This window comes from Mobula birostris, chromosome 1 (assembly GCF_030028105.1).
Source record: "Mobula birostris isolate sMobBir1 chromosome 1, sMobBir1.hap1, whole genome shotgun sequence".
In the NCBI taxonomy this organism is placed as follows: domain Eukaryota; kingdom Metazoa; phylum Chordata; class Chondrichthyes; order Myliobatiformes; family Myliobatidae; genus Mobula; species Mobula birostris.
In genome coordinates this window covers 58,965,293-58,976,661 of record NC_092370.1, presented here as the reverse complement: position 1 = coordinate 58,976,661, position 11,369 = coordinate 58,965,293, and the positions used below count along the sequence as shown (strand labels likewise).

General features: G+C 37.1%; 1 protein-coding gene across 4 annotated transcripts in view; it reads right to left on the bottom strand.

Annotated features, from left to right (window-relative positions):
- Window positions 1-1,640: 1,640 nt before the first annotated feature.
- The window catches only part of thoc1 (THO complex 1), a 59,761-nt gene continuing 50,032 nt past the window's right edge, over window positions 1,641-11,369 (bottom strand). For 3 of the 4 annotated variants that reach the window (XM_072255666.1, XM_072255683.1, XM_072255673.1), the window contains exons 20-21: window positions 9,557-9,641; window positions 1,641-2,728 (exon numbers count right to left, since the gene is read on the bottom strand). In XM_072255666.1, the coding sequence (XP_072111767.1) occupies window positions 2,436-2,728; window positions 9,557-9,641 (378 nt within the window). In that variant the 3' untranslated portion in view covers window positions 1,641-2,435. Of the gene's footprint in view, window positions 2,729-7,574; window positions 7,661-9,556; window positions 9,642-11,369 lie in introns of all 4 variants that reach the window. The other variant, XM_072255693.1, reaches the window with a different exon arrangement.

Genomic DNA, 11,369 nt, shown 5'->3' with positions numbered 1-11,369 from the left:
GAAGTGGCAGATGGAATACAGTGTTGGGGAGGCTATGGTCATGCACCTTGGTAGAAGGAATAACGTAGCTTATTTTCATTAAGGGAGAAAATTCAAAAATTTGGGGTGCAAAGGGGCTGGAGTTCTCATGCAGGATACTCTAAAGGTTAATTTGCAGGTTGATTTGGTGGTGAGGAAGGCAAATGTAATGTTAGCATTCATTTTGAGAGGACTAGCATATGAACGCAATGATATAATAGCCTTCATAAGGCACTAGTGAGGCCTAACTTGGAGTATTGAGGACAGTTTTAGGTCCCTTATTTAATAAAGGAGTTGCATGAGAATGACATTGAGAATGAAAGGCTTATGATGTGAGGAACAATTGATAGCCCTGTGCCTGTACTCGCTGGAATTTGTAAGAATGATGGGGAATGTCACTGAAACCTATCAAATGTTGAAAGGACAAGAGTGGATGTTTCCAATGGTGGGGGAATCTAGGACCAGAGGTCACAGCCTCAGAATAGAAAGTCATCTATTTTAGACTGGAGATGTGGAGGGATTTCTTTAGCTAGAGTGGTGCATCTGTGGAATTCATTGTCACATGGAGATCAGATCAATGGATTCATCTTGATGAATCAGTGTGTGAAAGGCTATGGGAAGAATGGGGTTGAGAGGGAAATGGATCAGCCATGATGAAATGGCAGAGCAGACTCGACAGGCCGAATAGCTTAATTCTGCTCCTATGTTTTAAGTCTTATCTTTGGGCTACATCTATCCTGCATCCCCTATATTGCTCCAATAAATTCTAGCTGTTGCTGTCATCTCTGCTGGTGTTCCTTTTCAGGAAACTTTGATCAGCTTCTCTCTCATGCCTCTGAATTTCCCTTTATTCTACCATAATACTGATGCATCTGACTTTGGCTTTTCCCTCTCAAACTGCAGCGTAAATTCTACCATTATGTTGGTTACTAAGGGTTCCTTTACCTTAAGCTCCCAATAAAATTTGGTCCGTTACACAACACGCAATCCAGAATTGCCTTTGAGCATAATTGTAATTATGCTAATTACAAAGGCCACGAAAACATTACAAATGCTTAACTTTACACGAGAGTAGAAGGCTAACTCTAGCATTTTCAGAAAATTCAATATTATTGACCTGCACTTTCCCAGCATTTCATCTCAGATTCTTGTTTTATGTAGTATTCAGTAGTTTCCCATTCCTGTAATTTTAAACAAAAGCAGATGTAGGCAACTGATCTGTATTGGTTTACTTTGCGCTAAATACGATGTTTTTATTTCAGACAAAAATGGAACAACACTTTGAAATGTCTTTTTTGTAATGGCAATTGAATAGCTACCTAAACTATTTTATCTCTACTGGTATAGCAGAGATTTGCTTCTGGGTTCATGGACCAGAAAGGCCTTGCTTGGAAGTGTAGATCACTGTGAAGCATGGGAAAAGGAATAATTGAGTCATATTGAAGAAGGTAAAATGAATGGTGGTATATGCAACCATAGAATAGCTGAGGTATTAGCACAGTTGTATATGCACAACGTATATCTTGGAAAAAGCACGGTTTAACAAGGACAATTAAATGTAATTTGTCACTGAAGTATGTTAGAGTGGTGCACAGTTGCGCCTTAGTAAATTTGTGACACAATTTAAAATTCTCATTTTATTCAAATCCGGTTGCAGATCTGCATTGTTTCATTTCTGGCTTCTTTGCACCCCCATTTCTTTTGCCCATCTCTGCTCAAAGGTGACTATGTCTTCAGCACAATGTCATGATAACTTGTATGTAAAGGACTTCAAACAGGTGGATACTAAAAGTTTGAGCACATCAACTGTCTACATTGTGCATTTTCATATTTTTTCATTGAAACAGTCATTAATGTTTCAGCAGTGTGTTCAGTGCTGGCACAGCATAGCAAAGCAAGTTTTATATCTTCAAGCCACAGGAACCAGTTGATCTGTACATATTAAAATAAAACTGAGATTATTTGAATTATATCCTTTATCATCAATATGTACCTCCAAGGGAGAAGTCAACGAAATCAAATAACTTTTCATTTCTAAACTTCTAATCCCATTTCCCCACTATTAGAAACTATGAACTGATCATATTTATGTGCATACTTCCCTCTTCAACTTGGAAGCTAAAAGTAATCAGTCACATCTATCCATTAATTCAAATAGAAAAGTGTGCTAAGAGGGTTAAGAATTACACAAGATGGCTGCAATTTTAATGAGGCAACAATTCCTTACCATTGCAAAAGTATGGAGAGTTTGGGTCAGGAACACAAAAATCAACGGAATCGGTGCAAGAAGAAATTGCTGTATTACAGAAAACGGTTTATATTAGAAAACTTGTAAAATTTACTGCCTCATTATTTGAAATAAAACAGTAAAAAAGAAAATAAGGTCAATTTATACACTTGTTTACTTCAGTTAATAACTAGCTGATGTTATCAGCCTCATTTGTCAAGATTTCTGCAAGTTCAGTTAAACCAGCATCAATCAACGCAGACAAAAAATTCTCCACTGTTGCTTGCAGTCCCTCCCGATCATGCCAAGCAACTAGCAGCAACCTAGCACGCATCTTCACATCCTCACTATCAGATTCGATTCCACAGATGTCAGACTCCTTCATTTCAAAGTGGGGTGCCAATACTTTCCACTGTTCTCCAAGCTTGTTGGCAAATATATCTATCTGTTCATCTGTTACAAGCTTAGTGTGCAAATCAGGACCTAAAAATAAAGAAAAAATAATTTACTTATAATCCAATTTGTACCAAGTTAAACAAAAACTTTAAGCTAGATCAACTAATTAGTGGAGAATAAAACACTAAGGCAATAATATTCCCAAATAATTATTATAAACACTTGCTAGTTATTTTGTAGGAAAATGGTGAGTGAATTGCAGCCTCTCTTCCTTTCTTCAAATAAAAATGATTGTATATGACACAACATGCTTCAACTTGTATTGTTAGTACAGGGCTCTCTACCTTGAATTTGTCATCTTGGATACTTCTGCCAAAGTTTTATTTTCTGAAAAAGACTCGCTCTGCTCTTTCTTTATAGTATTGTTTTTCGTGCAGCTACCATCATACATTCATTACTTGGCCAACATTTATTTAAAATAAATTCTCAACTCACTAAAAGGATCATAGACTTGTACATTTATATTTCTATACTGTGAAATTTTTGCTGTTAGTTCTAAGTGTTTGTAGTCTAGAGATAAAATGATTCTGCTGAAGCAAATGGTTGAAAATTTTCACTTTACAACAGTTGGAGCTTGCATTTGAGAAGTGCCTCATTGGGTACACAAGGAACAACCCCCTAACTTGGCAAGTGTAAAGGGCTCTCTGTAAAGATTGACAATTATTAATTATGGAATATGGAGCTGCAACTGCAATTTAAGAGTATCACAAGTCAGTAATTGAAGGTAAGAAAACCTGCAGATACTGGAAATCTGAAAAGGAACACAGCTGTTTTTCTAACTGATTTTTACAGTAAAAGTGAATTCTGCAAGAAAAAAATCTGCTAAAGGATCTCCAAATATCAAGCCGCATCTGTGGAAACCCTGTATCGACCTGAACTGTCAACTATTCCCTAGCCTCCAGCTACTGCACGACTGCTGAGTTCCTCCAGCAGTTTGTTTTTAGCTCCAGACTTTGGCATCCGATTGTTCAGAAATCAGGTGGTTCAGGATCTGTCTTACTCATTAGTTCAGACTGCAAGTAAGGTATATCGCCAGAGCCACAGGAGTGGGATTCCCAAGTCATACAGCACAGAAGCAGGCCCTTTGGCCCAGCTCTACTAATCTTATTTATTTAGTCTGTAGCCATGGTACCAAGTGCTCTTATATTTCCCATTCTGTTTAAACTCAACAGGTTAACTGGAAAACTTATTAAGCTACCATGCAACAGAAGTGCGAAGCACATTATTGATTAAGAGTAAAATCCAATAACTAAGTAAGTTTTATAGTCTGGATCCAAAGTGCTAAGGATGCTGAATTTGAGTTTGATAATACAGTATAGTACTTAGTAGTACAATAAGTTTTCCAGCAAAATCTGAATTTAAAGAGAACGGGCAATACATAGCTCCCCAACTACACATCAAGCCCACTGTCTCTGCGCTCTGCCATGCAACCTTCCGCATTCCAGACTGCTAGCTCACATTCTAAATGGGTGAATGAGCCAGGAGCAGGACCATCAGGATTTCTGAACAATTAATGCTAAAATATATGTATTTCGTAAGAGCCTAATTTCTTTATTCCCTCTGTAAATATCATGGAGCCTGTTATTAGTAATGAAGTCTTTGAACCAGTGAACCTACAAAATAATGTCTACTACCAATAGTCTATTCATTCTTCTGTGATTTAAAAAAAACTCTATTTGAAGGACTTGCATTTGGACAACCTCAGGCTGCTTCTAACAACTTTACTGCCATTAAGCTACTAGCAATGATACAGAACAAAGACAGAATCTTAATTTTACTCCAATAAATTCTACAAATTAAAGTAAATTGACCTCTCAGTCCGTATCAGTTATCCATCTATAATATTAGCTCAGCTTGACTAAGTCCTCCTACATTGCGCAACTCCATTGTTTTGTCTATGCGTTCATCCTTGCATTCATTCATTGACCAGATGACCTTGTTTACAGCTTTTCTCCGTAGTCACCTTGGTTTTAATATGACATTCCCTCTACTACCTAGAGTTTTACAAGCTTTTGTTTCCTTAGTTCTAATGAAAGGTCTCTGACTATTCTGCTTTTGCAGTTACAGCCTGACCTGCTTTCCTCCAACATTTTCTATTTTTTTTTAAGATGTCCAGCAACTGTAGAATTTTTTTAAATGTATATTTTTAAATACAAATTGTTCAAGGTGATGTCTTTGATGTCTTCTCAGCAACTGCTACCTAGCTTTATTATTCCCAGGTGTAGTTTTCAATGTTCCTTCCTGACCCAAATTAAAGAACTGCTTGTGAACTAGATTCAAACCAAACACGAGAAAATCTGCTGGAATTTCAAGCAACACACATAGAAGTTGCTGGTGAATGCAGCAGGCCAGGCAGCATCTCTAGGAAGAGGTATAGTTGATGTTTCGGGCTGAGACCCTTCGTCCTGATGGAGTTTCAAAAGTTTATTTTGCTGTGAGTTCATTCATCCTTGCCACATGACAGGTCATCTTCCCTTTATTCCAACATCATTGCCTTTATTATCTTTCTCAGTGCCCACAATATCATGAATCACATTTTCTTCATCAGAACAACTGAGGTTATGAATTATATCTTCTGTGTAGGCCATTAAGTATTTGATCAGTTTACTATGCTACCTTCTTTACGGGAACCATTCAATAACTGGCATTGCTCTAACTCTATGGGACATAATAAATGACTGTGATTACTGATGGAACCCACATAAGGGGACATGTTGTCCCTTGCTCATCGCACCAATCTATTCATGGCAGATGCATCAGTGAAGGAGAGTAATGGCAGAGGTCAACGTTGCACAGTACATCTGAAATTTAAGTCTCCTTCTTTCCATCAAGAACACCCTCAATTGTACTTGAAAATCATGTTAAGTTTGCCAATTCAAAACTGGCAGTCGTTCATCCCTGTGAACCACTAGGAGAATAAATAATATGTACCACCACAATCTGCATGCAATTCCCCTACTCTACAACTACCTTTAAGCAACTTGCCCTGGTTCAGAGAGTGCAGCATCAAGCAAACTTAGAACATAAAGCCCCAACTTGATGCTTCAACACAAAAGTCAGTGTGCAATTGTCAGCTAAGCAACCCAATACTGGAGCATCAGCTCAAGTCAATCCTGCCAGATCTGGCTGTGAATGTTGCAGAAAATTAACCAGCTAACAGAAGGAACATTAATTCCAGAGACACAGTGGAAAAGTGCTGGAAATGACAATTTTTAAAAACAGCCTAATCATAGTCTCTTCAATGTTTTCAATTTTGTTTTAAAATTTTATCAATTTACTATGATTTCTGAACGTCTAATTGGGAATTTAACTTTGTTACCTATTTAAAATTATGTTTGTGGCTAGGCTTGCTCCCCAAACCTACCCTGCCCAAGCCTCCCCTTCATCCCATGTGATGGCAATTAAATTGGCAAGACATTACCACTATGATTCAGCTTTTGAAAGGAAGGCTGGCAGGGAATTTACACAATTGAATCAGAGACAACACAATGCTTATTACTGTCCAAAAATCCAGGCCCATGTTGTTAATAATCTGCTTGGATGATGTTCTTAAAAGTAACAGATTAAGTGACAGCCCTAATTTCTTCATCGACAAATGCAGGCAAGGTGGCTCAAGCTTCACTCGAAATTCTAGTGTTCACCAATCCTCTAAGGACATTTTCACAGAAATGGCTCAGCTTTCCCAGGCATGCTTACACAATGGAACTCCTTTCAACAGCTTAAGCCTGGAAAACTGTTCATCTGAAACTAGGGCTGAAAAATGTCAATACATTCCTCTATTCATCATCACATCTAAAACCACCAGTCCCAGCTAGAAACTCCACTTCAGCTCTGTTCCCCAGTTCCTTATCTATTTTCATCACTTTCTCAGGGTTGATTGTTAATAATCTTAGCATGCTATTAATCTCTAACAGAGTGGATTTGAAACTCATCATTGTAATATTCCAATCTCATTTTCTTATAGACATTCTATTTCCTTGCATCTGCCTTCCCACCTTTGGCAACCAATTCAGTCCTAATCTCTGGTACTTCAGAAACCATGTGCTTGATTTCTCTCTTCACCTTTAAAATGATATCTAAAACCTACCTTTTATCACTCTATACTCATCAGTACTCCTCATACCAATTTGAAAAAGATGTTTCTTCATGAAAAAATATTGTTGCTTCTTTGAAGGAATTCAGGAAAGTACTCCAACAGCTTTAGAATAGGTTCTTCTACTTACTGTAGTATAACTAATCACCTGCATATTACATTGGAATGGATGCAGAAAGGATGAATCTATAATGACATCTTGCATGCTTCAACAAATGACTTACTGATATGAAAATGTATGATTTTAAGTTTAAACATTTTAAGGAAAACTCCAGAAACAGCATACTCCCAGTTCTGAAAACCCCAAACCTTTTGTAAAGAAATGTTAATTATAAATGCCCAATGTTCCTGTCACCTGTACCTGGAGTCAGTTTTAGGAAATGAAAATCTAGATTACGTACATTATATGATATCTAGGGGATGCTTCTCCCTAAATGCACTCAATCTTGAAGGCCAGTGGATGCCAGATGACTGATTCCCTTTAGCACCCTAAAATATCGGTGTCAGTTCTGAATGTATCCGTAGCTATGCGCCTGGTGGGAAAGCGGACAAGGTGCAAGGTCAGCCACGAACTTCTCGAAAATCAGACAAACTCAAGGGGCTACATGGTCTATTCTTATTTTAATTGGTCTTATTTCCTTTCAGTTTTAGTTTTTAAACTTCTAATAGGCCTGATGAGGTAGTATGGCACATGAAGGTCACAGATCTCAACAGGAGGAATGTTTCCCAGGACCCCATACACAATATAAAAGTGCCTTCAAAATGGATTTTTCTACCTACCTGATTGCAACCATTAACTGCTGGGGAGAGGTCTTTAGCAGCCTTTTGTCACCAGACGATGATGTCAGGTAGCCTGCTGTTGTTGGCTGAAATACATGGGAAACTAGAAATGTCAATATTGGAGTTTGTTTTTTTAAAAAAATGATTTCATGAAATATTTTAAAATATTTTTTGAGAAGTGCATCTGTTTGTCACTTTTATGATTAACAAATGCATGTTCTGACTTTTTCCATTTACTGATTTGCAATTCCTAACTCTGAGTGATTTTCTAACTTTTATGATCCATACAACTGAAACTCTCTACCTCCAGGCTCATCATGTTTAATGATGCTCTGGTTAAGCACTGCTGGTTAATTAAGTATGAAATTTACACTGCAACCTATGTATGGTGAACAGATTGATCCTGGTCTTCTTAGTGGTAAAATGTCATTTGAAACCAGAACAGTGATCACATACCACAACAAAGTACGTTAATAATGGATTCCAACTGTAATAATTTTGAACAATGTCAAGATATATATTTAAAATCTAGTTTAATTTCACACACAATAGTAGCATTCATACTTCTTAATTAAAAAGGGTCAGTCTGTCAGAAAGAAATTTTTACTATTGCTCAAATGATTTTTAAAAGAATACTCATAGAACCACAGCAGTCATTAATGCAAGAAAATGCAATTATAAAAACTCCTCCTCAATTGGTTTGAGTGATGAATTACTGGAGCTATTCAAGAATTCCACCTGACTCAGCAGTAGCAACAACTTTCCTCAATGACCATCCATAAATATAATTTTTCTTGCCTCACTGATGTTGGGCTCAGCTATGATCAAAAGTCATGCTGAATCTGTGAGCTCCCACTATCATAATGAAAGCAGTTGATAGACACAGTATTTGAAAATGCAGGAGTTAGTGTGAATCGTCAGTGATGCTCTGCACCTCCTTTGGATGCTACTGTATAGTTTTTGCATCAATCTCCTGTTAATCACCAGAAACCAATGCAAGAATGAGAATTCAAGATAATCACTCATGCAAAAAAGACCATGTAAAATATTACTTTGTTGCAGAAGGTGAATAAGCTTTTAATTCCAAACAAGTCAAGAATTAAAATATAGCCTAATGCTAAAAGAGCCAATTATTCATGTATGGATTCTATTTTTATTTCAAAATACTGTACTTAATATGAAAACAACATTTTGAAATGGATGACACACAGGAGACTAGTGCTTTGTTAAAGCTGCAGATTGTTTAGTATTTTGAAAATGTCGTCTTGTTGTGAATTCATTCTAATGCTTATTTTTGCTTTGTAAAATGCTCAAGTAACATTTACTTGCACATTTACTTCCATATTTGCCATCTGAGCTCATAATCACCTAAATGAAAGATTTTTGCTGCTGCTAACCTTTCTGTTGATATCACCTTTGCTAGATCCTAGATCTTCCCTTAATGACCAAAAGCTACCAACATTAAGAAGAGAAATCCATACCATGAAGATAAACAATGAAGATTATCAGATCTCTATGAGCAGATTTCTTTGAGATCAAGCACGGTGGTGTTAACTGCAAAATCCAGGCCCATATTTATAACATTCATGAATCTCCTAAATTTCCATGTATTTTTCAGCCAGCAACAGACTACCTTCCATTTTCATATGGTAACAACTAATTTTCTGGGAAATTAGTGGCTAATAATAAATCAGTGAAAGATTCACAATTAAATAATATGAATATTCTCTTGGAACTGGCAAAACTTGTGGTAAAGTATGCTGTTTGAGTTTGGAGTTTTCCTTTAATGTTTCTTCTTTCCTTTTTATAAGTATTATTCATGCATTCCTTAGATTATTATCAATGCTACCAACTCTGGGGAGAGGGACTGGAGGAAAAACACTGAAGAATTAGTTATATTCACAGGTCCCACATCTGATATAAAAATGCTGAGTAGCATTGAACTTTTAATACATTTCATGGAATATCTGAATCTTACTTACTTTCATTGCTTTCTTTCAGCAATGCATCATCATTGTCTTCTTCCTCATCTTCATCTTCTGCTGTCTTTATTTCTTCAGATGGAGGCTGGAAGCAATCAGAAGTGTTATTTTTAGACAAGCAATTCAAATTTGAATGACTCCTTTATCCCTGGGAGTTTGCCATTAAATCTCTTCTATCATAAATTCTGCATGTCATTCATAATTAAGAACAACTTCTTTAATAAGCAAATGTGAAACTAGGACTTCTGTCACCAGCACTCATTATCTCATTTAGCCTTTTCTTCAATCACATTCACAAGGCTTCTATTTTTCATGCAGTGATTTCAAACTTCTTTCACCTTTTCTTCTCTATTTCAATAGATATACTTACCTTTCATTTTCATTACAATCTCATGTTAATTCTTTTCATACTGCACTCCAATTACAACTATTTTAGTGTTTGCCAATTTGGCTGGAAATCGAACTTTTCTTCAGGCCTCTCCGATGCAATACCTATGCAGATACTGCTTTAAACCTTCAACTTACTCTGACCAAGATCTCTGCCCTCAGCCCCTAAATATTTAGTGAAGTGCTTTGTGTTCTTTTTGTTTGAAAATATTACAAATGGAGATGGGACAGTCGTGTAGCAGTTAGCACAACACTATAACAGCACCAGCAACTGAGTTTCAATTGCCGCTGCTGTCCCAGAGGAATTTGTACATTCTCTCCATAACTGTCCGGTGTTGGCCAGAGAAACTACAATCTACAAATCAGCTTATAGGAATGAGGTAAGGGCAGTGGAAATAGATAAAGTAAAGTTCTTTGTCCTTACCATGTGGTTGCAGGAATGGAAGTGGCCATTTTGATAACTGTTTAGTGAACAGGCTCTTGCCCAGGGATAACTTAGTCAGAACAACTGAATGTAGACACAAAGAGTTTCTGCTGATGATCTGCTAAACATGAGACCATTCTTAGATAATAAGCTGTCTATTATTTAAAGTGGGAGGCATGCAGAAGGAAAAGCCAGTGACCTGCTCGTCTGTGCCCAGTATTTGGCTGACCTGGTTTGAACCAGTCTGAAATGGACAGAACAAAAGGCACTACCAAGGTCAAAAGGATGAAAACAGCAATAAAGCAATACTGCCTGTAACCTTGGGCCACATCCAATGAGGAGCTAATGCAGGTCTGTCAGATATCCTTGAGCCAATGAAATTGAAATAGATTGATCTGACAAGGAAAGGAATATGAATGGAGGATTTTGGGAGCACAGACAGCAACAACTCCGGAGATCAACAACTGCAGAAGTGGATCACCCCACATCAGAAATGTGTAGATTACACTGGGATCAACAAGAATGCCTTGCCAGTATAAACTCCTTTTCTTAGGTATTATGTTTCTTACTGTTCATTGAAGATCAGGGAAACAGAGTGGGTGTGTACACAGGTACTTAGTTTTGTAAATTCAGGTGTGTTTGTTAGCTGAGCCAATAAAGGTGCCTATCAGTAATCAGAGATTATTATTGAGGATTAATACTTGAAGTTAACACTCATCACACTGGGTTTCCTCCGGACGCTCTGATTTCCTCACATTCCAAAGACATATGGGCCAGTAGGTTAATTGGTCACATGGGTCGAATAGGTTGGCATTTGCTTGTTGGACTGGAAGGGCCTGTAACTGTGCAGTATCTCTAATTAAAAATAAAATACTTCACTAACTCAAATGATCGTAAAATTGAGTAAAAGCAAGATTTTTTTAAACTTTTGCCAAAACTTAAATCCAACTTAGATTCTTACTGTAGCAAGGGAAGCAGAAGGTGCTTGCAGACACTTGCTCA